This window comes from Strix uralensis, chromosome 15 (assembly GCF_047716275.1).
Source record: "Strix uralensis isolate ZFMK-TIS-50842 chromosome 15, bStrUra1, whole genome shotgun sequence".
NCBI classification, from domain to species: Eukaryota; Metazoa; Chordata; class Aves; order Strigiformes; family Strigidae; genus Strix; species Strix uralensis.
In genome coordinates, this window is record NC_133986.1 from 13,134,410 (window position 1) to 13,162,240 (window position 27,831).

General features: G+C 61.1%; 3 protein-coding genes across 3 annotated transcripts; 1 reads left to right on the plus strand and 2 right to left on the minus strand.

Annotated features, from left to right (window-relative positions):
• Nucleotides 1-1,900: 1,900 nt before the first annotated feature.
• On the minus strand, nucleotides 1,901-10,888 carry NLRP6 (NLR family pyrin domain containing 6). Its single transcript, XM_074884898.1, has 11 exons — nucleotides 10,750-10,888; nucleotides 10,348-10,652; nucleotides 9,551-9,933; nucleotides 7,479-9,291; nucleotides 6,794-6,880; nucleotides 6,375-6,548; nucleotides 5,094-5,264; nucleotides 4,720-4,890; nucleotides 3,654-3,824; nucleotides 2,828-2,998; nucleotides 1,901-2,463 (listed from the first exon to the last, which is right to left on the minus strand). The coding sequence occupies exons 3-11, from the start codon at nucleotides 9,891-9,893 to the stop codon at nucleotides 2,373-2,375; spliced, it is 3,192 nt and encodes a 1,063-aa protein (XP_074740999.1). The 5' UTR covers nucleotides 9,894-9,933; nucleotides 10,348-10,652; nucleotides 10,750-10,888; the 3' UTR covers nucleotides 1,901-2,372.
• Nucleotides 10,889-16,947: 6,059 nt separating this feature from the next.
• Nucleotides 16,948-20,392, plus strand: LRRC55 (leucine rich repeat containing 55). Its single transcript, XM_074884541.1, has 2 exons — nucleotides 16,948-17,579; nucleotides 17,661-20,392. Exons 1-2 carry the CDS (start codon nucleotides 16,964-16,966, stop codon nucleotides 17,894-17,896), a joined length of 852 nt encoding a protein of 283 aa, XP_074740642.1. The 5' UTR covers nucleotides 16,948-16,963; the 3' UTR covers nucleotides 17,897-20,392.
• Nucleotides 20,393-24,170: 3,778 nt separating this feature from the next.
• Nucleotides 24,171-26,312, minus strand: APLNR (apelin receptor). The gene has a single exon (XM_074884561.1). It carries the CDS (start codon nucleotides 25,546-25,548, stop codon nucleotides 24,436-24,438), a length of 1,113 nt encoding a protein of 370 aa, XP_074740662.1. The 5' UTR covers nucleotides 25,549-26,312; the 3' UTR covers nucleotides 24,171-24,435.
• Nucleotides 26,313-27,831: the final 1,519 nt, after the last annotated feature.

The following is a 27,831-nucleotide window of genomic DNA, read 5'->3' on the forward strand; positions in this document are numbered from 1 at the left end:
TTGATGGGTCTTCAGAGCTTTGAGCTCTGCAGAGCTGGTGCCAGCAGTTGAGCTGAGATTTGCAGAGGCACAGAGCAGCTCAGAGGGCGCGAGCAGAGCTCTACAGCAGCTCAAAGCTGCTCCTCATCTCTGTCCCGGCCACAGGATTGCCTCCCACCTCCTGGGCCCCCACAGCTTCTCTGTTCATCTTGGGCTCCCTTCCTGGCTGATGGATGTCTGGGGACTCTGGGTGCCTCTTGCTCTTCTGTCTGGTCCCCCTGAGCTCTCTGGGGTTATCTCAACGTCTTTCAGGCTCTCTTGGGTCCCTCCAGGATTTCAGTGTCTTTCAGGTCTTGCAGCCTCTCAGTAGTGTTGCCCAAAGGAGTAACTCATGAGCTATAAGCCACGCTTGACTTAGTTTTCACTGAAAGAGGCTGAGCCTGTTGGAGGGGAGATGCGCCCTTGGGGAGTGCTCTCGCCACTTCCCAATCCACGCATCAAGTTCTGAGGGCACTGAGAGTGCTCCCCAAAGGATCCAGCTGGTCCCATGGTCACCTCGGTGCCTTCCCCACCCCCCCCCACCCCTGCTCCCTGCCCAGCTGCACCCCACTCCTTTCTCTCAGGCAGGGTGCTGCAGAGCTCATTTCAGACTTTGTCTTTCTCAGATATGCTGGATGTTTTTTGGCCTTTGGCCCTCCTGGGTGGTTCTGCGCTTTCCAGGGCACTCTGGGCTCCCTTGGTTTCGCTCTCTGGGGCTTGCTTAGCATCACTTCAGCTCTCTTGAGATCTCCCAAGAGGTTTTTTCCCCCAGTTCCTCCAAGCTTTCTTGTATTCTCTTGACCCCTCTCACCAGGGGCTTTCTCAGGTGCTTTCAAGGTGGCCACGGCACCTCTGAGCTTAATCTCTGTGGACTGTCTGGGATGCTCTTGTGTTCCCCGTTTCCCCAGGCTCTCAGGCTATTTCAGGCTCCCCTGGTGTTCTGGGGCTCCCCTGAGCACAGGCTCCGGCTGTTCCCAGCCAGCTGGCTTCTGTCCCTCACTGTAATCCTCAAATTACCTCGTTAGACATCGCCAAGGAGGCAGCAGTTTCCGGACCCTGGTGGAGGATGGGAGCTGGAGGTCAGGCTCTCCACTGGGGCTGGTGCCTGGCTGCGGGAGGATTGAGGTCTGCTGGCAGGAGGGAGTGGGGGCTGCTAGTCAGTGTCATGCTCGGGGCTGAACAGGTTTTGCTGCTGCTTGTGCCAGCGCAGGGCTGAACCCGTCAAACCACAGGCGTGATGCTCGGGCGATGAGCAGGAATGTCCCCAGAGGGCCGCTGCCCAAACCCCAGCCACTGTCAGAGCGTTTCCAGGCCGGGGCCTGCAATCAGCAAAAGCTGTGATGTAGTTTTGGGGGATCTGATATTGGCTGGGCCAGGGACTTGCGAAGGCATCTGGGAGGTCTGATCCCCTGTGCAGCCACGGACCGCGCAGGGCCCGTGCTGCTGGCCCCAGGCTGGGTGCTGGCGCTTCCCAGTGCCTGGGGCAGGCAGCCACCGGTCCCACTGCCTGCAGGGCTCTGACGAGGCCTGTGCAGCACCGGGCAAGGGGACAGAGTGTGGTCCCAGGTGTCACCTCAGCAGACTCGGGGAGCTGGAGCTCAGCACTGGGGCTGAGAGACAGAATTGGGTCATGGGGGAGGAGATGCAGCACCATTCTTACCCCTGGCGAGAGCTGTGCTGGTCCCCAGAGCGACTGGGGAGTTTAAGCAGATCTGTGCTTCCTTAGCCCAACTCTGCTCAGCTGCGTAGCGATGCCCTGGGTACTGGGAGAGACAGCAGCATGCGGGGCTGCCAGCACCCCCGGGGCTGCCTGGGCCCTGCGAGGGGCAGGGGCATCGCTGCTGGCGCAGGAGTGAATGGAAATGTCACAGCATGAAGAGACTTCAGGGAGGAGATCTTTATTTAACGTGGGTGTAACACAAGCATCCTCCACAATAAATATGTGGCCAAAAAGGAGAGGGAGAATACTTTCTGGGAAACTCCAGGATGAGACAAATACAGAAACCCTCATCGATGTATGAATCACAGTGAATGAACCAGGGGTAGTGAATAAATATCTGCAGCCAAGGTGTGTTCGGGCACTCTCAACAGCGGGCACCAAACGCTCCAGTTTCAGATTCAGCCATTGCCTCGGCCCTGGCCCCTCCACCCCCCCCAGGCCCATGGAGGAGCGCCTGTCTGGGCCTGTGGTGCACAAACACGTCTCGGCTCTGGGTGGTGGTTCCTACACTCCTCAGAGCCTGGCCACGCCTCTTGAAAGGTGCTTTCAGCACTAAAAGGACCTCTCATAAATGGAAAGAACATCTCCCAGCCCCTCATCTCCTCTTAACACACGCTCAGGCGAGTCCTGCTCGTCAAATGTATCCTACGTACAGCTTGGGTTTTATTTCTTTGAGAGCACCCAGCTTCTGTAACGTCTCTTCGTTTAATCCAGATTTCTTTAGCCTTTGGAGAGGAGAAGGAAAGAGGTTAAATCTACTCAAGCTATTCGCTGTTGGCCATAACATTGCACAGCCAAAAAAAACAGACAAAAAGCAGCCTGTGGGGGGGGGTTCTGGTGTTGTCTGGCCTCTGTCCTACCCAGCTTTCTCTGCTTCAGCAAGCAGAGAGCGTGGGGGAGACTGAGGCTCAGGCTGGTCCATGGAGCCCTCTCAGGTGGGCCCAGGAGCAGCCGCAGCTTCACAGAAACCACTCTCCCACCTCCCAGGGCAGGCTGAGGCGGGGAGGCTCACAGCACACCTGGTCTGTCCCCGTCCCTGCAGGGAGCAGCCCCATGGCTGGAGCAGCCCCGCAGCCCCCAGTCCCTTACCACAGCCTCTGCAAGGCGCAGGTGGGGTGCCCAAGTGGCTCGCACAGCAGCTGCACGCCACCATCTCCCAGGTTGTTCTCGCTCAGGTCCAGGTGCTCCAAGCTCCGGCTGGTGCTGAGCACGGTGCAGAGATCCTGACAGCAGGCACCGGTCAGTTGGCACTTCCACAGGCTGCCGGGGAGGCGTTGGAGAGAGGAGATGTTTGGGCGTTTCACGCACAGGCCTTCAGAGCCAGAGACCTCGCTCACGCTGCCTGCACACCCTCCCCCCGGCTCCTCTGGGTGCCTGGAAATAAATTCCAGGGGGGATTGCTCCAGAGCCTTGCTCCAGGCTTCTTGTGAGGTCTCTGGCACTGGGTATCATCTTCCCAGGATGGGGAACATCCCTTAGATGGGCATGGGCAGGACTGGGCTTCCTCTTGACTGGGGTACCCCCTCATTATTTCTTACAACCACCAAACGCGATCAGGGTGGTTGTTAAGGAGCAAATGTCTATATATGCGCACCCGAAATGTGCTGGTGAATGGAATAACTGCAGCTGGGGCAGCGAGCATACTGCTGCTCCCCCTCGGAGGGCTTTAAATCCTAGTTATCTCATCTGGATGATAACAAATAATCTCATCTAGCTAACGAATAAATAATTTTCTATTTTTAAGCTGTTAGCACCCTGCCTATCGAGGCTCCTGGCACCCACCAGAAGGTGTCCAAGCTGCCCTGGGGAGGGATGGGGACCGGCTGTAGGAGACTCATCGGGGGAGCACAAGTGGGAGGCAGAGGGTCCCTGCAGAGAGCATCCTCCCGCCCCAAGAGCCCCGGCAGCCCCTCACCTCAGTGTCTGCAGCCGGCAGGCAGGATCCCGCAGGCCCTCGCTCAGCTGCCGCACACCACCATCCCTCAGCTCGTTGTCACCCAGGTGCAGCTCCCTCAGGCTGGGGCAGACGGGGAGCACCGCGGCGAGGGCCCCACAGCTCCCCTCCGTCAGCCGGCACTGCCACAGCCTGCGTGGGGCATGGCCGGAGAAGAGGGGCATCGTCATGGCCGCCTGCTGAGCTGCGGGGACTGTGCCCACAGCCCCCTCCACACTAACGGCACCTTTGTCCTGGGGCCGATGGGGAGGAGGACATTTCAGCAGAGAGAAACTGCCCCTGCTCTCAAGGTATCTCGCTTTTATATTTCCTCCCATATCTTGTAGCTTTTTCCTCTTTGACTCCTGTAGTTCCAGGGGTGGGCAGCACCCACAGCCCCCTGAAGGCACTGGCTAGTGGCGAGAGGGACCTGGAAGCTGCTGTCCGCCCCAGCAGAGCCACATCTCCCACCCGGGGCACTGCAGCCCCCTCCCCTGGGCTCAGCATCGCTGCTGGAGCTTAAAACTGCTGCCAGGCTGTAGGGCTGCACCGCCTGCCGCCCTCCTTCCTGGCTCCAGCGCTGTCCCGAGCGGCAGAGATGCTGCTCACCGCCCCGTTCACTCCCCTGCCCCCCGAGCCGAGCCCAGACCCCTTTTCCCGGGGGGCTGTGCAGGTGGGGGGATGTTGCCTGAGCCCTGGGAAATGCCACTGACTCCAGTTTTACCACCGCTGCTCTGCAGCCTCTCTGCAGTCTGTGCCTCTGCCTGGCTTTCTGCCACCTCTGTTTGTAGGGTGGCTGAGATGAGGCGTGTTTGTAGCCCCAAAGGAGAAGTGGGTAAAAAGCTCAAGTTTAAAAGCAGATGGGAAAACCAGAGCTGTCACAGTGGTGGTGGCCCTGCGGGTCATGGGAGGACAGCCAGCGCGCTGCTGCGTAGCCCAGGAGCACGTTATGTCCTTGGAGCGTGCGGCGGTAATTCTTTCTGGTTTTGACACTCCGCTTGCCAAGGCTCTTAGTGCCCACGCAGCGATGCCCCCGGCAGCCCCTCACCTCAGTGTCTGCAGCCGGCAGGCAGGATCCCGCAGGCCCTTGCTCAGCTGCCGCACACCGCCGTCCCCCAGCTCGTTGACACCCAGGTGCAGCTCCCTCAGGCTGGGGCAGACGGGGAGCACCGTGGCGAGGGCCCCGCAGCTCCCCTCCGTCAGCCGGCACTGCCACAGCCTGCGCGGGCGACAGTGCCGTGGCTAAGCCGGGCTCAGTGCTCTCCAAAAACCACCCGCTGCTCTTTGAGCCGGGGCAAGTGCTCAGGCTGTTTAATTAGAGCGGTTCGGGGGAGTGATGTGGCGCCGCAGGGGCAGAGCAGCCACCCGGCCGCAACCCCACCCGAAAGGCACCTACGGGGAGCAAAGCCCAACGCCCCATACCAGAGCTTCTGGACGCCACAGCTGGGCCCCGCCAGTGCCTCGCAGAGTGCCCGCACGCCGCCGTCCTCCACAGGGTTGTCACTCAGGTCCAGCTGGGCCAGGCTGGGCATCGCGCCCAGCACGGCGGCGAGGTCCCTGCAGCCGGCGGCTGTGAGGTTGCAGCAGCCCAACCTGCAGAAGAGATGGTGGTGAGGTTGCCCCGTTCCATCGCCCCTGGTCAGAGAGACCCGGCCAGTGCCCCCAGCTCGAGCCTGGGCACGGGGGTGGGTCCTGCAGAGGCTCTGGGGACACTGTTGGAAAAGGGAGGGGAACACCAGGGCCATCTCCCCATCCCTGGCCCTGAGCTGGCACGCCTGTAACTGCTGTTTGCTGCTCCTTGTTCAGCGTCCCTGGGTGTCGTGACGCTGAGAGCAGCTCAAATGTGCTCCCGAGCACAAACTGCAACCCAAATCTGCAAACTCTAAGGGACAAAATGCCGAAGTGCAGCCGCAAGTGGTTACCCGGCAGCAGCCCCGCTGTGCCGGGCGTGGGAATGGAGAGGTGAGGCGACCAGACAGCGTCCGCTCAGCCGGGGGGTAAAGGTCTGGGGGCAAACCACTAATATTGCTTGAGTGGGTGAGATCGATCTGCCTCACTCTTGAAGTTTCAGAGAGATTCCCTCTTTCAAACCTCGTTGTGCAGGCTGAATCTATACCAGGGGAAAATGCGGGAAATGGAAACACCCCCCAAAAAAAAATAAAACGGAGGGGAAAATGCAGACACCACTAAGGGATGGTTCATCCCCTTCCCAGAAATGCTCGGTGGGGTGAACCCAGTTCTGCAATTACATGTTTCTACATGGTGTGTGGCCAGCCCTGTCCCTGCCCGGGCACACAGGGACCCAAAAACTCCCACAGCAGCAGGGCAAGAGCCCGGGGAGAAGGTGCCTGAGGTGCACAGAGACACCCACAGACAAGCAAACAGCAGGGACAGTAGCACAGGCCTCTTCTCTAACTTCTCCATCTGGGCTCGGCACTGAAAATGAGCGCCCTCTCTTTCCTACAGTGTCCTAGTGGGGACTCATCCATTTAAAAATGTGGAACTAAATTATATTGATGGAAAAGGCAATAATACTTGTCACCCCTGTGACAAGTAGGTCTGTGATGCCTCAAGCTATCCTCAGCAACAGCAGCAGCAGTAAATGGGCCTTTCTTATTTCTTTTTTTTTTTTCTTCCCTCTTCCAGGCTCACAAGAAGAGACAAATGGTCCCGCAGCCTCCCAGTGCTGGCGACGTCCCTTACCGCAGCGTCTGCAGCGGGCAGGCGCCGCATCTCAGCCCCTCGCACAGCAGCTTCATGCCGCCGTCCCTCAGGTCCTCGTTCCCAGCCAGGTCCAGCTCCGTCAGGGAGGGTTTTACGCTGAGGATGGCGGCCAGAGCCCCACAGCAGGCGCCCGTGAGCTGACACCGATTGAACCTGCAAGAGAGATGCGGAGAGGAGCCACGGAGCCGCAGGGACGCACCAGCCGAGCCCTCCCTGACTCAGCCACCACAAGCCAGGTTGGTCTCCCTGGGCACCTCCCGGGAGCAGAAGAGCCCGTCCCGCCGTGCGGCGAGCCGTGGCGGCACGTGCTCATCCTCCCCATGCAGCGAGGAGACCCAGCCAGGCCGGCGGGGCTTTGCTTGCTTCCCCATTTCACCCGGCAGAGAGGAGCGATGTACCTCAGCCTCGTTAATTTACAGCCTGATTTTTCCAAGGCTTGACAAAGCAGATGGATGGGTGACTCCTTCCCCTCCTCTTGCTTCTCCCTGAAAACAAAGAGATGCATCCTATTACTATTCCTACTCCTAGCCTATTCCTATCCTACTCTATTCCTACTCCTATCCTATCCCTACTCCTATTCTAGTTCTAGTCTAGTCTAGTCTAGTCTATGTCCATGCTATCCTATTCCTATTCCTACTCCTACTCCATTCTACTCCTATCCTAGTCTATTCCTACTCCTAGCCTGTTCCTACCCTAGTCTTTTCCTACTCCTATCCTATTCTAATTCTAGTCTAGTCTAGTCTGTCTATGCTATCCTATTCCTATTCCTACTCCTACTCTATCCCTACTCCATTCTATTCCTATCCTACTCTATTCCCATCCTATTCCTATCCTATCCCTACTCCTACCCTATCCTATTCTAAGTCTAGTCTAGTCTAGTCTAGGTCTATGCTGTCCTACTCCCATCCCTGTTCCCACACTGCTCCTTGGCCACCGGCTGTGCCCCTCGGTCACACCGGTATCCCCTTGCCGGTGTCCCGGCATGGCGGGAGGACCGGCCTTGCCGTGGGCTCCTCGGCAGGGTCACGGCAGCTCTTTGAGCTCTGAGGGATTCACCGCTCTGCGGCTTGGGGCCTCACGCACCAACGCGCCTTCTTGGCCGGCTGCGGGTCCGCACAGTCCTCCGGGTCGTCCCGCAGAAAGGAGCAGTTCCCCAGGTCAAGCGACTCCAGCTTGGGGAAGTTTTTTACGCTGAAGGAAAGGACCATCTGATCGAAGCGGTTAAGGTTGAGCCCCTGTAGGTTCACCCCCATGAAAGAATCTAAGGCGGTCGCCACCAAACGCTCGTCCTGGGTCTCGTACAGACAGTGGCAGATCTCCAGCTCGCGGATCACGGCCGGCTCCTGCATCAGCAAAGCCAGGGCCGTTTTCTGGCTGTTCTGGAGCCACGCCAGTAATTCCTGCGTAATCCTGGGTGTGATTTTACACCCCGTCTTCTCCTCCAGCTCCCTCCTGCGGTCCTCATTTAAGAGCCCAAAGAGGAACCGTACGGTTAGCATCAGGTAGTTACTGGAGTTGCTGTAGCTCTCCAGCAGCTTCTTCACATCCCTGGAGGGACCAGTGGGGAGGTCCTGCGCCTCCCCTTCATCTTCCAGCAGGTAGAAGAGCGCCGCAAAAAACTCCTGGAAGCTGAGGTGGATGAAGCTGTAGGTGCTGACACAGGAGATGTCCCTCTGGAAGACGTGCTCGCTGAGGAGGAGTGGGAGGGCTTGTCGCTGGTCCAGCACATACCCATGCACCTCCTTCTCCTCAAAGAGGACCTTCTGCTTCCAGACACCATCGACTGCCAGGCAGCACAGACTCCTGAGCACCGTGGGCACGTCTGGCTTCAGCCGGCCTCTCAGAGACTGGAGCAGGGCAGAAAGGTAGAGGATGTAGATCCCCGTCGTCGTCTTCGGGCTTTGGGCGAGACCTCTTGTGCCGCTGAACTGCTTCTTCATGACGGTGCAGACGATCCAGCACACAATGGGCACCAGGCACATGGTGAAGAGTGCCTCGTTCCCTCTGACGAACTGGAAGACGGCAGCCGCCTGCTCTGCGTTGTTGAAAAACTTGTGAAAATATTCCTTCCTCTCCACCTCGGAAAACCCCACGATTTCAGCATAGCGCTCGCACTTCAGGAACCTGCTCAGTTTCCGCAGGGCGGCCGGCCTCGTGGTGATGAGCAGGGAGCTCTCAGGCAGGAACCTCCTGCGGAAGAGGCTGCTCAGAGTGATTTCCACTAGGCTCTTCTCCTTGGGCTGGGAGCACAGCTCAGGCTCAGGCAGGTGGAAGGAGAAGCGGAGCTCATCGAATCCGTCGATCACAAACAGGAGCTTCTCTGGCTGCTCCAGCACCTTGTCGAGCGGCAGAGAGCCGCTGGGACAGCACTGGGTGATGAGCTCGGCCATGCTGGCCTCTCTGGTGAGGAGGTTGCCCTCCCGGCAGTGGATGTAGAAGACGTAGTCAAACTTCGCAAACACCTTGTCAGACGCCCAGTCCAGCATGATCTTCCTGGCCGTCATCGTCTTGCCCATGCCCGCAGCTCCCACGAGCACAACCACCTTGGGGGTCCAGCCATCGGGGCCGGGATCAAAGAGGTCATCGACAGTGATGGAGGAGCTGGCTTGCTCCTTCATGATCTCCGCATGCCGCTGCCCCATGGCCATGATCTCGTGCTCCCGTTCCTCTTCGTCACGGTGCTTGTTGACAATCAGCAGCTTCGAGTACCTGCTCTCCAGGCTCACGCTGTCACCCACCCGGGCGTTTTGGTCCTTTATGTGGCTGTAGGCCTGGCATATGGCTTTTTTGTAATTCCTCTGGTAATCTGGAAGGGTGGGAGGCCTCTTCACGCACCTGCGGACCGCAGGGCAAGCCGCAGCAGAGCCCTCCCACGCTTCTCCCCGCCAGCAGCTACCTGGTGATGAGGAACCCAGCAGAGGAGCAGACCCCAGGGCAGGAAGAGAAAGGGGTGTTAGTGGGCAGCATCACTGAGCCTCTGACACCCCCAAAATCCTCTTCCACCTCCTCCTCCCTGGAGGAGCCCCCCACACCCTGCCACAGGGACCCCCAACCCACCGCCCTTTCCGTAGCATCCTCCTGGCCCCAACCACACACTCCTGCAGTCACAACCCCCAGGACACGGTGCCCGGGACCCTGCGAGATGCTGTACTCACCGGGGAGCTGCTTGGCCTTCCCACCTTTCTCCCTTTTTTCCTGGAGCTTGTCAGCAGCATTGAGGAGATGGATGTGCTTAAAGACAATTATTGCCACATCCAGGGCGTCCTCCCCGCCGTAGGAATTCATCATGAGGTTCTTCGTGTCGATCCAGTCAGCCTTTTCCAGCCGCCCCCAGGGGATGCAGCTCCTGCCTTGCAGGTCTCCATTCGCCAGCGTGTGCCGGAATTTTTTAAAGTTGATCTCGGAGAGATCTTCCAGGGCCTGGAGCAGCAGGTCCCCAGCAGTGTCCTGCGGGCCGCTGCTGCTCGGGGCGCTCTCCTTGCTGCCGCGCCCCCCCATGGGGAGAGCCCTGACACCTGGCTAATGCACGGCCCTGCGCCTGTGATGGGGGGACGAGGTTTGGGGAAAACATCCTGTAAGGAGCCTCCACGGCCCCGCAGCCCAGCCCCATCCCGGCGGGGATGTCTCTGCCCTGGGGGAGCTGTGCCCCCTGCTGCCCCCAGCCTCCCTACCCCGTGCCCCCAGCCAGGCACCACAGTCCTGCCTGCTGTACCCCTGCCTGCTCCCTGCCCAAACCATCCCCACCAGCACCAGCACAAGGAGCAGTGGGGCGGCAGTCCAGGGGCCACCAGAGCCTCACTAGAGCCACGTCCCACCATGCAAGCAGCATCCCTCCTGGGAGAGCTGTAGCCCACCAGGAGAAAAATGTCTCCACCGAGGGAGCCGTACCCCACCGGGAAAGCAGCGTCCCCACCAGCAGAGCCGTGTCCCCACCAGAAGTCAGTCAACCTACCAGGAGAACCGTGTCCCCACCAGCAGAGCGATGTCCTCACCAGAAAAGCAGTGGCCAGCCAGGAGATCAGTGTCCTGGCCAGGAGAGCTGTATCGCCACCAGGACACCCAGGTCCCCCCCAGCAGAACCAGTGTCCCCCGAGGGTCAGAGCGGGGCAGCCAGCCCTGCTGCGGAGCGAGGCTGCTCCAGCCCACCTGGGACCCACCATGCAGCACCACGGAGCCCGACAGGTTTGCAGGGACGGCCGGAGACCTTCATCGTCGGGGCAAAACCCAGCCGGTGAGCTGCACAAGCATTACGATTTCCTGTACGGGCAGAGCCTTGCTTTGAAAGCATGCCGCTGCTTCCTTCCCTCTCAGGTCAAAATTATCACATTTCATGACCTTTCTGCACCTCACTTACTTTCCCCTTCTCTTCTCATCTCTTCTTAGCACTGGCTCCTTCCTTCTCACGTGGCAGCCGAGGGTTGTGCTGAAGGAACGGAGACCCTGGTGCCCGGCGTGGCTGAGCCAGGTGGTGGGTTTTGCCACTTCTCCTTGAAATTCATCTTGCCGCAGAGCTGAACACACCCGTTCTGGTGTCCCACCCCCAGGGAAGGGTCTGGCCCACCAGCAGCCTCACCAGATGGTGGACGTGGCTCTGCTCCCCCCTGGGCAGCAGGAATGGGTCACAGCATGGGCTTTGGGGCCAAGCAAAAAGCTTCGAGAACTCAGGCTGCTGTAAGGGTGACAGACCTAAAGATAGGATCAGCCAGAGCTGCTGCCAGGGGAAGGAGCAGCCCTGATGGTGAAATTCGGGTTGAATTTGGGCTGCAACACCCCCCCAAACCGTTTGCAGGCTCCTGGCACTGAAAACAAGCCGTAAGCAAACAGCCGAGGGCAGCTTGGTCAGCCCATGGGTCGGGTCAGTGCAAAAACCTCTCGGGCAAATGCAGCCGGTGCATGGGGAGGGCATGGGTGGGCGGGCGAGTGGGGGCGAGGTGGCTGAGCCCCCCCCCCAGGAAATGCTTTTGTGGTCCCGAGTGAGGCACAGGCAGGAGCACACAGGCGTGAAGAAAAAAAAAAAACCACCCAACTCTTTCTGAGACTGAAACTGTAAAAGGGCCTGTGAAACAACTTTGTGGGAGGTCACGGTGTAGAGTGTGAGAAGAAACCAAGAGCAGGTTCTGCCCCACCTACAGCTCCTGCTGCTGTTAATGGTGTTCGCAGAAAAAAGGTGAAGTGTCCAGAGGGGAAGCTCCAGCCACTGCAGCCACAGCGTTGTCATGGCTTAAACCTGGCCGACTTAAACCACACAGCTGCTCGCTCCCACCCCCGGGAATAGGGAAGAGGGTTGGGAGGGGAAGGAGACTCGTAGGCTGAGATAAAAACAGTTTAATAATTGAAATAAAATTAAATTAATGATAATAATAGTAACAGTAGAAAATACAAAGGGGTAATGCACAGTGCGACTGCACACCACAGACTGACCTAAGCCCAGCCTGGTCCTGGCTAGTGATCCCAGAGAAGAGAGAATCCTGAAACCACCATCCCAGGAACCTGAGTGGAGCTTCCTGATCACCCCCCATCTATACATGGTGAAAAAACAGCCCTTGAGATAAACGGGCGAAGCCAGCAGCCGTGCAGATGCCTGCTTTCGAGAGACACAGAGGGGTGAGGAGTCTGCACGTCAGCCAAGTGTCAGGGACCAGCCCGAACTGTAACAGGCCCCTGTGTACAGGCGCTGGGGGAACACGGTGCGTGAGGCTGCGTGTCCAACCCGGGACCTACCACGTACGGGCAAAGCGGGTTCAGGTCCTTGCCCCAGGACGACAGCCAGAGACCACCAGAGACCCTTCCCCAGGTTTAGCAGCTTGCACAATGTATTAACATATGCATTAGATTGCCTGGAAATAGGTGGGTGCTTCTTGGAAATGACATGAATATTCATTTCTTTTAATGTATATAAGGAGTGTGCCTCGCGTGGTAAGAGGAACAATCCCCCATGCACCTAGCGCCTGCTCCCTAATGCTCAGCTGAGTGTTACAGAGTTCTGCATTTACCAGGTTTTGGTGACACACACTGAGCACAACGTTGTACAATATGGAATGTGCCAGTGGCCTGTCTGGGTCCGTTGCTCTGGCTCTGCTCCCTGCCAACTTCTTGTGCACCTGCACAGGCAGCACATGGGGACTTGGAAAGTCCTTGATTTCTTAGCAGCAGCTAAAAACATCAGTGCGTTATCAACATCCTTCTCGTAGCAAATCCTGTACTGAATGTGTAACACAGCACTATTCTGGCTACTAAGGAGGAAGGAAAAAAAACCTAGTTCTATCCCAGCCGAAACCAGGACACGTGTCCTGGGCAGCACGAAGACAAAGCAGACAAGAGCAAAACCTACTTGGCCGATGGCGAAGCCTTTCGAAGCTGTGTGGACGTGCCACGCTTGACTCAGAAAGGCACTTTGGGTTTGGGATTTCTACCAGCAGCTCGTGATTACAGGGTGTCAGCCAGAGGACAGAAGTATCTTGGGTGGAGAGACCCAAACCGACATCAGGCCAAGCCCCGTTGCTGCCGGGATCCCGGCGCGCTCCCGTTTCCCTGAGCTTTACCCATCTTACAGCGATGGCGGCCAGGCTGGGTTAGATTAGTGCAAACTCGAGCGTGGGGGGTTTTTTTAAAAAAGATAAGGGCTGGTCTAGTGTATTGAGAGTGATGCTGGGGAAGCTGAAAGCCCGTCTGATTTTATTGCTGCGGTGGCCAGCCGGCAGCAGCTGCGAAGGGCCGTGTCCCCAGCCTGGCGCGGTGCCGGCACGGCTGCCCTCAATCTGAACCTCCTGCCTGCCGTGGGCACATGGGGATGTGGTTTGGCGGGTGCTGCTTCCACCGGGGCGGGGACGGGGCCTCACCAGCAGCCCGAAACCAAACTGTGTCGTCCCACGCTGCAGTCCCAACTGCCAGCAGCCCCAGTCCTCCGGCAGAAGGTGAAACCCATGGGCGCGCTCGGCAGCGGGGGCCGGGAGAGGGCTCTGAGGTGCCCGAGCTTTTCCCGTTGCTCCCCATCACAGGAAGATGTACGCAGCCCTGTTTCATGCTGGGGCGCTGGCAGTGGAGGCAGATACAGTGAACCTCATTTTGTTTTGAGAGGCCGGAGGAGCAGCCCTGGGTGTCACCGCAGCCGACCTGCCTGTCTGGGGGCTGCGAGGGTGCTGTCCGGAAAGCGGGTTCCTCTCTTTCGGTCAGTAATCACACACTCAGGAGAGACATTACTTATTAATCTTAGGGTTGCGCAAGCCTCGGTGCTCAGTAGTTTCCTACAAATCAAGCACACCAACCGAACTTTTTGAGCTATATTTATAGACAAAACTTGGAGAGTTAGTAATTTGCCAGGTCCATCCTCTCTACAATGATTGGTCAGTAATTTACATACAATTATAATACTGTTGACACGATACTACTACGTGTGCTCAGGGGGTCTTCACTTGGGCAAGGGGCTTCTTGACCTACAGGTGTGATTTTTAATATTAGAATGAGGGAGTTCAGCGAAGGATACGCGGGCCTTACGTTTGCTTGCCAAGTTGGCAACGTACCCTCTGCAAGGTCTAACGGCGCCCGGATGTCCTTGCTCAAAGGCGGTGATCTCCTTGTCCTGCTGATTAGGGATGCTGGTTAGGAAAGATCATCTTTCTTGACCAGTTTGTGACCAACAGCTCTGACCACCCGTCAGAAGAGGGGATGTAACCGCTCCTCACCTTTCCTCCCCCTCTCCAAAGCCTGAGTGCACAGGGACTAAACGCAGGGGGCTATCAGATGCTGCCTGCCCTGACAGAGATAAAGCCCTGCCTATAAAGCAGATGTATCGAGCCAGGCTCCTCGGAGCCATCCCAGGCTCCTGGGGACCGGGGGGAGCCCGGCTGGTGGCTGCTGGCAAGTGGGGCCGGGCCTCGGCAAGCCAGCTGCGGGAGAGGGGGCTGCCTCACTGCCAACGGCCCCCCCAGAAAGGGGAGGGGGCAGAAAAATTGAAAAGGGAGGCTGGAAGCAAGCTTGGAGAAATCATCCAAAAAGCTGGCGCTCTCCCGCCTGCGTTTTTGTCCCAGAAATGCTGTTTTGGTGGGGCTGGGCTCTCGCAGGGGGGGTCTGTGGGTGAGCTGGTGGAGGGAAGCCCCCAGCTCCTTCTCACCCCGAAGCGGAGCGTCCTGACCCCGGCTCCGGGAGCGCGGGTGGCAGCTCCCCCAGGGACGATGCCTGGCCACCGCGGTGTCCCCAGGGCTGTGACCATGGGGTTTGGCGAAGGGGCCACCAGCCAAGCTCCGCTGTGGTGCAAACAAGCCCCGGTCGGGGTAATTGGCCAGCTTATTTGCTGCCAACGTAGCCCGAAATGCTGGGGGAGTGGAAAAAACCTCTGCACAAATAGATGCTGGGAAGAGATCTGCAGCCAGGCTTGGTCTTATCTCTAATTATGTGTCTGCCTGAGCTGCAGCTGGCTCCTGGGATGTCTGGCTGTATTCGGCTCCTGGAGTTTCCCTTGAAGCCTGCTGGGAGCCCGGGCTACAAGCAGCGCCAATTAATAGCCACCCTGGGGAGAGGCAGCCGCCGTGGCAGGGAGCGGCCGTCCCACGGGACGTGGGGAGCAAACAACCCCCTGGGCGATGCCGCTGAAACACCGGGATGGGGCCAGAGGTTTCAGCTGGGGAAAGGAGCAACCCCATGAAAACATCAGGAGAAAATTAAAACAAGGAAACCCCCCACCCCGAGTGCCGGCAGGCTGGGTTTTGAAAGTCCTTCCTTTTCAAAAATGCTGTAGCTGTGGTGTTGCAAAACATGGGCACCCTCGTGATCCAAAACGGCCGTTTCCACGGTCAAAAGCCAGCCGCGGGCAGGAGAGCAGCTTGCTAAAACCCGCTTCAGCCCCTCCCCACCCAAAAGGAGAAGAGAGGCAGAAATTTTCAGCTCGTGCAGAGCAAAACAACCAGCGTCAACCTGAGGCATTTTCCAGGTCTGCAAGCAGGAAAAAAAAGACCAGCAAACCACGTTTCAGCTTATAGCAGGCTGGAGGGGGGTTGTGTGCGGGTTCAGCAGGGTTTTCAGTGGAAATGCTGCAGCCAGCGCTGCTGCAGCCCCCGGGCCAGCGGGTCCCTGTGGCCTGGGTGTGCTGGGCTGAAAACACTCGGGTAATGTCGCGCCCACTTTGATCAGGGATGCCTTATTTTTCCACTCTGCCGATACGTAATTTGTTTCTGTTTTCAGAGGCCGGGAAACCCTGATTCACCCCATCCCACGGGGGATGCTTCCCAGGGCTGGGGGGTGCGGGGAGGGCTGGGGATGGGCCGAGCGCGTGGCGGGGGGTGGGATGCCACCCCTCTTCCCGCTCCATCCCACCCGGGTGCCTCCGACATTGGGGTGCGGGTCCCCCCTGGCCGGGGTGTCCCCGGGGCGGGGGCATTTCTACCCTCCGCCGTCTCCATCGCTCCGGCGGCTCTGCATCCCGCTCTCCTGTTGCTCAGAGATGTGGAGGCAGTTGCTAAGAGACACCGAAACGTCAGTATCTGGCCCTCAAGGAAAAAAAGAGAGAAAAAAAAAAAAAAAAGAGACAGAGAAAGAGAGAGACAAGGGAGGACGAGGAGGAGGAGGGGAGGAAGGAGGTGGGGAAAGACCTGCTCCCATTGCCAGGCTCGGCATCAGCCTTGGCCGCGGCTGCGGGAGCCGCTTGCCCAACTTGTCGGCCTTGGGGGCGAGGGCGGCCGCCCGGGGACCCCCCATCTCACCACCCCAGCCCCACGGCCGTGGGGAGCCCAGCTCCACTCATCCCCCCAGCTGGCGTGAGTACCCCGGGGGACCCCCGGCACTGCTGGAGGCATCGGGGGCCTGGGAAGAAGGGGGGTGGCCGTGGCGGCGGTGTCTGTCCCCCCGCCCCGGTAAGATGGGGCAGTGGGGCGAGGATGGAGCTGGGGAGGGCATGGGCGAGGGAGGAAGGAGCAAAGATGGGCAGGCGGCAGCGGGGGGCGAGAGGAGGCTGGGGGGGACCCCGGGTGGGTGCCGGGGGGGGTGCCACGGGAGAGGGCGGGGAGGGCATCCCCGGCACCGGGCTGAGCTGGCAGCAGCGGGGGCTGGCAGGGAGGTTGGGGAGTGGGCACCCCCCCGGCTCTGGCCACCGCCGGCTGGGTGAGCTGACCAAGGTCAGCAGGGCTGGGGGTTGGTTTTGGGCTGAAATCCCCAGGGCGTGGGGTTGGAGGAGTGGGGTGGCCCCATCACGGGTTGGGAGGGGGGCACGGGGAGGGAGCGGGTGCCCCACATGGCCACGAGCCGCGGCCCCCCCATCAGGGCGTGTGGCCAGCACGGCTTCCTCCCACCCCTCTTCCTCGCAGGCAGCCGAAAACGGCCCGACGCCGTCCCCACCGCCGCCCCGGGGCTCGTCGTGCCCCCGGCGGGGGGGATTGATCGTACCCCCCGAATGCCGCCGGCACGCCCGCCGCATCGCTCCGGTAGCTCGTTGCCCGGCCCCGCTCCCCACCGCCGCTGCCGGCAGCCCTCGGCCTGAGCGGGCGGGCGGGCGGCCCTTTCCCCGCGGTGTCATGGCCCCTGCCACCCCGTGAGGGTCCGGGCCTCCCCGCCGGCTGGGGCTTCGCCGCCGCCCCGCCATGCTGCTGGGCCCCTGGCTGGTGGCGGCGGCGGCGGCGGCGGTGGCAGCGGGCGCCGGGGCGGGCTGCCCGGTGCTGTGCACGTGCCGTGGGCAGGCGGTGGACTGCAGCGGGCAGCGGCTCTTCTCGGTGCCCCCCGAGCTGCCGCTGGACACCGGCAACCTCAGCCTGGCCCACAACCGCATCGCCAGCATCCCGCCGGGCTACCTGGCCTGCTACGGCCAGCTGCGGGCTCTCGACCTGCGCAACAACTCGCTGGCGGCGCTGCCGGCCGGGCTCTTCCTGGGCGCCCGGCGCTTGGCCCACCTCGACCTCAGCTACAACAACTTCAGCTCGGTGGCGGCCGACATGTTCCTGGAGGCCAGCGGGCTGCTGCGCCTCGACCTCAGCCACAACCCCGGCCTGCGGCGGGTGCACCCCCAGGCCTTCCGTGGGCTGGCGCAGCTGCGGGAGCTGGATCTCAGCTACGGGGGGCTGTCGGCCATCAGCCTGGATGCCCTGGAGGGGCTGCCGGGGCTGGTGGGCTTGCGCCTGGGGGGCAACCCCTGGGTGTGCGGCTGCGCCATGGAGCCCTTCCTCAAGTGGCTGCGGGGACGCATCCAGCGCTGCGCCTCGGGTAGGTCCCGCCTGTGTCCCCCCCTTGACACCCCTCTCGTTTTGGGGGGGGCAGCTGGCCCTGACACCACTCCCTCGGCAGATTCGCAGCTGGCCGAGTGCCGGGCCCCCCCTGAGGTGGCAGGAGCCCCCCTGCTCTCCCTGACGGAGGAGAGCTTCCAGGCCTGTCACCTCACCCTGACGCTGGACGACTATCTCTTCATCGCCTTCGTTGGCTTCGTTGTCTCCATCGCCTCGGTGGCCACCAACTTCCTGCTGGGCATCACCGCCAACTGCTGCCACCGCTGGAGCAAGGCCAGCGAGGACGAGGACGTTTAGGTACCGCCGACGTCGCCGACGTCCCCCCCGACCTGGCCACCCCCCCCGCGGGGACGCCGGACTGTGCCTTGTCCTCGTCCCCTCCCGCCGCCCCCCATGCTGGGGTAGCCCTCGAGACGCTGGCCCCACCGTGGCAGGGGAGACCCGGGGACGGATCCTCTTCCTTTTGCCCCAAAACGGGGAGTTTTTGCCCCAGCGGGCACTCTCCAGGATTGTCCCCCCCAGCACCATGAGCTTGGAACCCCCCATTCCCGCTACCCAGGGCCGGTGGAGGCAGTGGCACGGGGGCCCCACGGGAGCCTCCGCGCGGCTCCGGACAGTGGGGGCTGGGGGCTGCAGCAGGGAGCAAACCTCTCTCCTTGGGAGAGAGACCCCCAAAAATGGCCTTGGGGGACACCAGCCACCCTCCCTGGGGAAAACCAAGGAAATCCCCGCTTTCAGCCCAAAAGCAGCACTGGTGGAGCCCCACCGAATCCTGCCCATGCTCTCCTGCCTCCCCGAAAAGCCGCGGGGGGGCCAAGCCCAGGACCTGGTGCCTGCACCCAGCTCAGCACTGCCGCTCCCATGGGAGGGACCCGGGGGACGCCTGCGCCTTGCCGGTGACACCGGGCTGTGCTGGGACAGCACTGGCAGCGGGCCGAGCTGCGAGCATCTCCCTGGGGGGGCCCCTCCCGGCCACGTTTCGGTCCTTGCCTTTCTCTTCCAAAGTCTTGCGCAGGTTCGGGGCCAAACCGGGCACTGGGCATCGCCGGGGGACCCCCTCGCCTCGTCCCTGCTCGCCGATGTGGGATGGCTGGGAGGCGAAAGGAATGCCAAAAAAAAAAGACAAAAAAGAAAAAAAAAGACAAAAAAAAACAAAGCAAGCCAACGACCCCTCTGTCCGGCCAGGGCGGCCGCCATCCCCCGGGGCGTGTTTCACCCAGTCTTGGTGGCCAGTCCTGCGGCCAGCGTGCGGCAGCGGGGCTGAGGGGGCCCCGCACCCCCAGGAAGGGTCGGCCCGTGAGTTGTTTCATTTTCTTACCGCGTCCCGCCCTGCGTGGAGGCAGAGTGTAGATGTGGGTGCAGTTTAAAACCAAACCAACCACCAAAAAAAAGGCGAAAACAGGGAAAAATGAGGCAATGTGCTGGCTCGGTGATGCCACCCCCACCGCTGAGCATCTCCCGGGGCTGGGACCCCCAGAAGCACCGTGGAGGCAGCGGGTTGGGTGCAGGTGGCAGCGCCCCGGGGTTGCACCGGGGGTAAGACCCGGGGACGGGGCCTCGCCCTGGCTCCCGGGGCCGAGCTGCGGGGAGGCGGGGGGCCCCAGGACCGGCCACCCTGAGCTGTGACGAGATGGGCCTGCGCCCCCCGTCAGGCTGGACCCGCAGCAAGATGGCACCCACGGTGAGCTTGCACCCACGGTGAGCTTGCACCCCCATCGTGGCTGCACCCCAAGGCCCGTGCCCACAGGAGGGCAGCAGCCCCCAGCTCTGCGTCCCAGGATGGGGCACCTGGGCTCTTTTTCCTTTATTTTCCCTTTTTTTTTTTTTTTTTTCTTTTTGGTAAGTCTGAGACATCCCCCCCAGACACCCTCTGGACGCCGAGGACAAGACGCGTCCCTCCGTCGGCAGCTCCTGGCCGCACTGCAGGGCCAGCGGAGCAAGAGCGAACACGTCCCCAGTGCCCGGCTCTCTGGCCCGACCCGTTTTCTCTCTTTCCAAAGCAAAAATGGCCCGGTCCTCACGCTTCGCCCCGTCCCACTGCGGGGAGGGCAGGGACCCACCCTTGGGTGCAGGACTGCGCCAGCGTCTGCCCGGCCGGGCACAGTGATGTGTGTCCCCAGGACGGGTGGGTGTCCCCGTCCCCACGTCGCCGCCACCTCCTGCCCTGCAGCGAGCTGGGGAGCACCTGGCCATGGAGGTAGCCACCCTGCCCTCCCCCCCGGCTTCTCCTTCCCTTTGCCTCATCCTCATCCTCACTCTCATCCTCTTTTTCTTTTTTTTTTGTTTTCTTTTTCTTTTCTTTTTCTTTTTTTCTTTTTCTTTTATTGTTTCTCTATCCCTTTATCCCTTTCCTTTCCTTTCCTTTCCTTTCCTTTCCTTTCCTTTCCTTTCCTTTCCTTTCCTTTCCTTTCCTTTCCTTTCCTTTCCTTTCCTTTCCTTTCCTTTCCTTTCCTTTCCTTTCCTTTCCTTTCCTTTCCTTTCCTTTCCTTTCCTTTCCTTTCCTTTCCTTTCCTTTCCTTTCCTTTCCTTTCCTTTCCTTTTTTCCATTTTATTGACTGTTTTTTCTTTTCTTCTTTCTTTTCTCTCTTTTTTCTTTTCTTTTTTCCTTTTCCTTTTTTCTTTTCTTTTATTCTCTTCTGCTCTTCCCTCCTTCCATCCTTTCCCCCGCCCTCCACACTACCCCCAGCATGGGTGGGATGGGTGGGTGGGGAAGGCAAAGGGGGAAAAGCCAAATTCCCCCCCCCCAGGGTCTTTGTACAGAGCAACATTTTATAACCGCGGACTTTTGTAAAACAGCGAGCACTTTTTCAGAGCTGAACCTCAACAATAAAGAGCATCAGCGCAGCCCAGCTCGGGGCCGCACACGTGTGTGGCAGGGACACGTGTGTGCGGTGGGAACACGCGTGTGCGGCACGGACACACATGTGCAGCAGGACACGCGTGTGCGGGGCGGGGAGGGCGGTGGCCCACAACCTGCAGAAGGCATCAGTCGTGTTTTGCCCTCCCGGCGCTTCCTGTTATTCCTCCAGCAGCATCTCCCGGCCCCGGTGGGGCCCAGCTGCCGGCTGCCGGGTCACCGCCGTGTCACCTCGCTCCCCGGGACCCCCCTCCCGCCCCGGGGCCGTCGGGCGGGGGGACGCGGGGGCTCCTTCGCCTTTTGCGAGAGGTCGGGCAGCAGCTGTGCCGCGTCGGCGCCGGGGGTGGGGGGGGGGCGGGGGCAGCCCCCGCTGCCCACCCGCGTCACGGGCTGAGCCTGCTCGGCGCCATCCAGCTCACTGGCTGTTGGCAGCACCCGCCGCCACGGCCATGGGGTGCCCGGTGCCCCCCTGCACCCCCGGCGCTGCCCTGCCTGTCCCCCCAAACCGCTGCAGCCAGCCGATGTCCACCCACCCGTCCCTCCCGCCGTCCACCCATCCGTACGTCCTTCCACCCATCCACCCACCCGTCCTTCCAGACGTCCCTCCATCCCTCTATACCTGCACCCATCTTCCCCTCCGTCCCAACACTTGTCCGTCTGTCCATCCATCCACCCGTCCACATACTCTATCCCCACCTCCCTTCCCCAACCTCCCCCCATGACCCAAATTTTCCCTCCACCACCTTTTCCACCCCTTTTTCTCTGCCCTCCCTCCTCCCTCATCCCCTCCACAACCCAGGAGGATCACACCAGTGTGTGGGGACAACCGGACCCTCGGGGGTCCCACACCACAGCTCTTCCCCACCTTTCGCCCCTTGGCCGGCTGAAGGCCCTTGAACCTCGGGAAACACAGGAGAGAAAAAAAAGCCCAAACTCTCTTCTCCATTTCACCCAATTTTCTCTCTTTCAGCCCCCACCTCATCATTCACAGCCGACGCTCTCCCTCCCCAGAGCCCCCAGCACTTGCCACAACCACCTGATGCTTTTTCTTCTCTGAACACAGGGAGAATCAGCCCCCCAAGGGGTGTTGGGAGCCAAATTTTGGGTGGGCTGCCCAGGGCTTGGCGTGGTGGGGACACCCCTGAAACAGCCCCCGCTCCGTCGCCCGCTCCGAAAGCCGGCAGCTCTCACCCATTATTTTCTTGGCTATTTCTGAGCCGCAAGGTCTGTCGAAAGCTCCTCTGCGCGGCGAGGAAGCACAGCTTCAGCAAATCCACATTTTCCCAGCACAAATTAGAGCTGGACCCCCCTCCCCACCATGGCGCGGGGATGCGGGGTCCCCCCTCCGTTTGCTTTGGGGGGGATGTGTGAAGGCAGCCCAGAGCCGGGCTGTAAACAAGGAGGTCACTTCAAAGGGGACACCCGGGGACATCAGCCCGGCTTAGCACACCGCCAAATTATTTCGGCACCCCCCGGGTGGGATGCTGGGGGGGGGATTGAACCTCCTGCTTGGCCATTTGGTAGCTTGAAACAGCAGCTCGGGGCTGGGAGGCTCCCTGGGGTGCAGGGGAGCTGGCTCCTGCCACTGTCCCCATCCCCGCTGGCCGTGCTTCATCCATCACCCCGTGTCTCCCCGCTGCAGCCCCCCCACATTTTCGCTCCGACCAAAGGTCCTTGTGTGGAATATTCTCCTTTTTTTCCAGAGCCACATCCTTGCAGCACATGATTTGGGGACACACAGCCGTGCCCCACAGACCCCAGCCAGGCTTGAGTCTGCTGCAGCGAGCCAAAGCATCACTTCTTGGGGGTCGAGGATCCCAAGATTCACCCCAGGGGAGCACCCCCCTGCTCCCCGTCCTTCCCAGAGTTTCCCGAGGATGCTCCCAGTTTCAGCAGGGTCCCGCTCCCCATCCCCCTGTCCCATGGTCCTGGCTGTCCCCCCTCTATCTCCCCTCCTCATCTTTCCTCCACCGCACTGCCGCAGGAAGGCAACACCTTCCTTATCTCCTTCCGACGGGTGGTCCAGGCCCCCGCTGCCCCTTCCCTCCCCCCCGGCTCCGGCCTTGGTTTTTTTCTGAAGTGTCGCTGCATTTCCCCCCAGAGACTCCTCAGCTAAACATTTCCCTCCTGGAAGGGAAAGGGAAATCTCCAAGAGGCGGATAGAAAGTCGGCGGCTCCCGTCTCCGCTGGCAGCGAGCCCTGCAGCCATTTCCGTGCCGGCCGCCGTGCTGGGGAGGAAACCTCCCTCAGCAGCTCCCCGCCAAAAAACGGGGCCCCCGTCACCCCCTTCAGTGCTGGGTCATCTGGGGCTGGTGGTGGGATGGAGGGAGGGAAGGAGAGATGAAGGGATGGAGGGAGAGAGAGAGGAATAAATAGAGACGGATGGTTGGAGGGAGGGAGGGGAGGGAGGCTGGTGGGATGGAGGGAGAGAGAAAGGGAGGGACGGATGGATTGATGGATGGACAGATGGACTGGCAGATGGACAGACGGATGAGCAGCATCAAGGGGCCTCTCCAGGGCAAGCGAGCCCAGAAGGCACCTCGAATGTAAACATGCTTCTCTCCCAAAGTTCCCTTCAGGCCTTGGCAGTTTTTCCACCCCAGCTCCCTGCACCCCCCTGGCTCTTAGACCAAACCAGAACCCTGGGGAAACCCCCCAAAAATCCCCAGCCGGGGCGAGAAGAGCCACCACAGGCTCCCAACCCTCTGCCCCAGGCAGTTTAGCCAAACCACAGCCCCCACCAGCCACCTCCCGTTTAGTTCATTAAGACAAAAGACCGTTCCCGGGGAGGGATGACTCTGGCTGGGCTGGCTCCCAAAATCAGGTGGTGGCAAGCGGGAAGGTTAACGCAGCCCCCCCGACGGGAAGCTTCCCAAGGAACCCAGTAATGATGCCGCATCCTTTCCAAGCAGGAACAAAGGCCGAGGAGACAGGATAGTTCATCACCACTAAATGAAGGATGTAAATAACAAATAGGGGGAAGATTTATTTAGAGCAAAGCCTCAGGAAGCAGCGGGGGCCGGGGGGGGGAAATGGGAGAGGAGCCATTTGGTGGCTCATCAAAATCCCGGGGTAGCGTGGGCCGTTGTCCTGCCCGGCACCCAAAATCCCCCCGTCCAAACCCAAACAGTCCCTTGACCCCATCCGTTGGGTTTTGGGTGTTTAATAGCATCAGGGCCGCAGGGGTGAGTCACCCGGGGCTTGTTCTGGCCTCAGATAAGGAGGAGAAAAGCCCGAAAATGAGATTTGGTGAGACAGGGCGGCTGCCTGATGCAATCAGAGCTGCCGGGGTTGGGGGGGGGGGCTGGGGCAGGAGGTTGCCCACCCCATGGCGGGACACTCGGGGGGGGGGGGTTTGCACTATTTTGGTGTTAAAACAGCCACATCCCGGCACGCTGCGATGCTCGGGAGCATTGGGGTGGGAATTTTTGTGTTTCCCAAAGTGTGTGCTAGGGAAGAGACTGGGGAGGGTTTGCCCCGGGCTTGAGTCCCCAGCAGGTGCTGGGGGGGCCGGGGGGTACCCAGGAAGCGACACAGGCAGCCGCGGGGTACAGGGACACCCCATAGTGCACACACAGACACGTGCAACACCCCCCCACTCACGCACACCCTAAAACCCAGCCATACCCCCCCGCACACCTCCATGCCCCAACCCCACACCCTCCCAGCCCCCCAGAGGGAACTGCACACACCCTGCTCCTTTTTTAACCAAAATTCATTTATTTGTCACAAAATACAAAGCCCTGTGGGTGCCGGGGGGAGCCGCCCCTGCCCGAGCCCCCCAGGGGCTCCTCCCAGGGTCTGCCCAGCCCCTGCCTCAGTTTCCCCTTCCCGTGACCAGGGCTTTCCAGCGCGGGGGGGTGGGGGGTGGGGGGTGTCCCCAAAGCAAGCCAGGCTCTGGGGTGAGGAGGAGGTGGTGGGGTCCCCCCAAGGAGACCAGCTCGGGGGGCACCGGGGGTGGATCAGGGAGGAGGGGGGGTTAGGCGCGGAAGAGCGTCTCCTGGGTGGCGGGGTCCAGCTTTCCCCCCGGGACCGGCCCCCCCTTGCCGCCGGGGGGGTGGCTGTGCCCCGAGGAGTAGCTGGCGGAGCGCTCGGTGCCGGGGCCGGGGGTCCGGCAGCAGAGGAGGGCGGCGCAGGCGTGGCGGAAGCGGGGGTCGAAGAAGGCGTAGAGGAAGGGGTTGAGGCAGCTGTTGATGTAGGCGACGCTGGTGCAGTAGGGGTGGAGGTTGTTGAGGAAGGCGTGGAGGCCGCAGGACCACGGCAGCACCTCCAGGTCCATCAGGACGTAGAGGGTCTTGACCAGGTGGAAGGGCAACCAGCAGCCCCCGAAAGTGGCCACCAGCACCGTGATGATGGTGAGGAGGCGCTTGCGCTTGCGGGGCCCCTCGGCCCGCTCCCGGCGGAAGTGGCTGGCCACGGTGCGGGCAATGAAGAAGTAGCAGGTCAGCATGACGGCGAAGGGGGCCACGAAGCCCAGGGCGGTGGAGGAGAGCCCCAGCCCCACCTCCCAGGCGCCCTCCGTCCCCGGGGCGGCCAGGCCCCCATAGTCCATGTAGCAGGTGATCTTGGTGTCCCCGCCCAGGGCGGCCGCTCGCCGCAGCACCAGGGCCGGCAGGGCCAGCAGAGCTGCCAGCACCCACAGGGCCACCGTGGCCACCAGCCCGCTGACCCGCGAGCGCAGCTTGGCCGTGGCCAGGGGCCGGACGATGGCCAGGTAGCGGTCGAAGCTCAGCCCCGTCAGGCAGAAGACGCTGGCGTACATGTTGACAAAGACCAGGTAGCTGCTGACCTTGCAGGCGGCCGTGCCAAAGGGCCAGTGGTAGCCCAGCCAGGCGTAGGCGGCCCACAGCGGCAGGGTGGCCACGAAGGTGAGGTCGGCGGCGGCCAGGTTGGCGATGAAGGTGTCAGCTGAGCGCCGGCGGTCTCGGCCACCCTTGAAGATGGTCCAGAGGACCAGCCCGTTGCCCGCGGTGCCCAGCAGGAAGACCAGCAGGTAGATGGTGGGCAGCAGGGCCAGCGAGGGGCCCCACTCCGCGTACTCGCACTCCGTCTCGTTGTCCCCGTAGCTGTAGGCCTCCGCCGCCTCCTCCATCCCGCCGGCCGCTGGGCTGGGCTGGGCTCAGCTCAGCTCAGCTCAGCTCAGCTCATCCCGGGCTCACCGAGCTCCTCCGGCCCTCTGAGCCCGGCCCATGGAATCTCACCGTGTTACCTCCCCTTCCTTCTCCTCCTCCTCCTCCTCCGCCCTCCTCCGCGATGGGATGGGCAGGATGGATGGTCGGGGGGGAGCCCCCGTGGGAAATTTCACAGCTCCCCCTCCCCGCTCTCCATCTGGCCCCTTCCTGGGGGGTTTTACCACGCTCTCACCCAAGTGTCAAAGCGTCAACCCCCGAGATAACCCCCGTCCCCCCGCCGCGGGGCAGCTGCCTCCCGGGGGGTCCCGCTCACCCCCAGGCGCCCGGGCAGGGCTCCGCGGCCCCGCCAGCCCCCGTTTGCCTTCGGGATTTGCCGCGTTCGGCGTGTCGTGGCGGGGCGTCGCACATTGGGGTTTGCGCTTCGTGCGCTGAGCGTCACGTCGGCATTTCGCAGGGGGGGTGTCGTGCTGGCAGGGGCTGCAGCCCGCTTTTGGCTTTGGGGACTTTTGCATTTTGCTTCCAGGGTTTTGCATTTTCCAAACACTTGTGGCACCGGGAGGGTCCCAAATCGCCGGGCCCCTATTTTGAGCATGATATTCTGGGGAGATCTTTATGCATTTACCAAACCTCTGGGGAGGGGGAGCACCGAGACCCCCCCAGTCCACAAAAAGACTATTTTAAGGCACTTTCACCCGAAGGGCGATGAGGAGCCCTCGCTGCACCCCGGTTCTGCGCAGGCTTCGCCGCCTGGTAAAGGAGCCGAACGCAGCAACGCCTTCAGCTGAGCCATGAAAGAAGAAAAAAATTCACTGGCACCCCAAAAATAAAATATTGGGAGGGAGGAGGAGGAGAAGCTCCCTGCCACGGCGGGGCATGGCTGAGCCATGGGACAGGGTCGTCCCACCAGGGCTGAACTCTCGCAATTACGGCTTTGGGGAAAAACACCGGGGAAACTGAGCGGGACTTTGCAAAAAGTCTGAAAACCACGAGTGGGGGGGCCGGGAAAGCGCGGGGGGGGCCTGGGCTGGGCCGAGGAGTCGGAGGAGTGGCGGTGCCTTTTGCTGTCGGAACGGGAAAATCAGGAGAGGAAAGGGCTGGGAAGGCGGCAAAGGGCAAAACCCAAGCACCGGCGGTGGAGGAGCCGCGGGGGGCAGCGGGGCCGTTTTCCCGGCAAAGTGGTGTAAAGAAAGGGGGTGGTGGAGTGATTCAGTGGCTGAAGTGGTGGGGGGAAGCTCGAAGGGGTCTCCAAAATCAGAAAAAATGAGCAGTACGGGAGGGAGAGGGGCTGGGAAATGGGGGTGCGGGTCGGGGGGGCAGCGGGAGCCCCGGAGGGGTGGGCGCAGCTGCCACCAAACCAGCCCCCCCCCAACCCATCAGCGAACAGGCTGGAGATAACGAATAATAAAATATTCTAATGAGCTGGGACGGGCCATGGCAGAGGCACATGTTAACCCGCCCTAAGGCCAGCGGGTCTTTGAAGAATTGAAGTAAAAAGCTGCTACAAATTGAGGCGTGAACCCGACGGCTGCTGAACTAAGTTAAAACCCAAAGTTTGTTTAACGAAGGGATGGACCCCCCCCCACACCGAGCCTGACGAAGACGTTACTTAAGCTTATAAGCTAATAAATGGGATAAAATGGGGAAATAAAAGAAATGCTAATTAGACCCTGGGTATCGCCAGGAACTGCGACAAAGGGAGATGTTCCAGCCGGTTCCAGGATCACTATTAATAACGATTTCAGCTATTTTTGTCCCCCGTGGGTAGCGCCGGGGAACAGGTAACCCTTTCCAGGCCCGCTGTGGCCAGGCCTTGCCAAGGAGCCAGTGCTGGGGGGGGTGGAGGATCCCCCGTCCCCCCCTTGCCGCCCTGGCACCGGGGGCGGCTCCACTCATGCGCAGCCCTCGGTGCCCCCCGGGGGTCCTGGCGGGGTCCCCAGCTCCAGGGTGACCCCCGGGCTGGGTTTGCCATGGCCAGGGCAGAGGGGAGGGGTGGGTTGGGGGTGTTATCACCCACTGATAACAGACACTGTTATCTGTGATGTCAGGCAGCAGGAACGTGGCCAGGGGAAGCGGGGAGGGGGTTTTGGGGGGCTGGGGGCAGTGTGGGGCTCTGCAAGGAGCGCCTTTCCCCATGGGGCTGCCCTGGGCACCCCCAGCCCCATCCCTGGCAGCAGTGAGGGGCTCCAGGGACCATCACTCCTAATCCCTGGGCAGTAAATACCAAGGCCCGGTAGCCCGCGGCT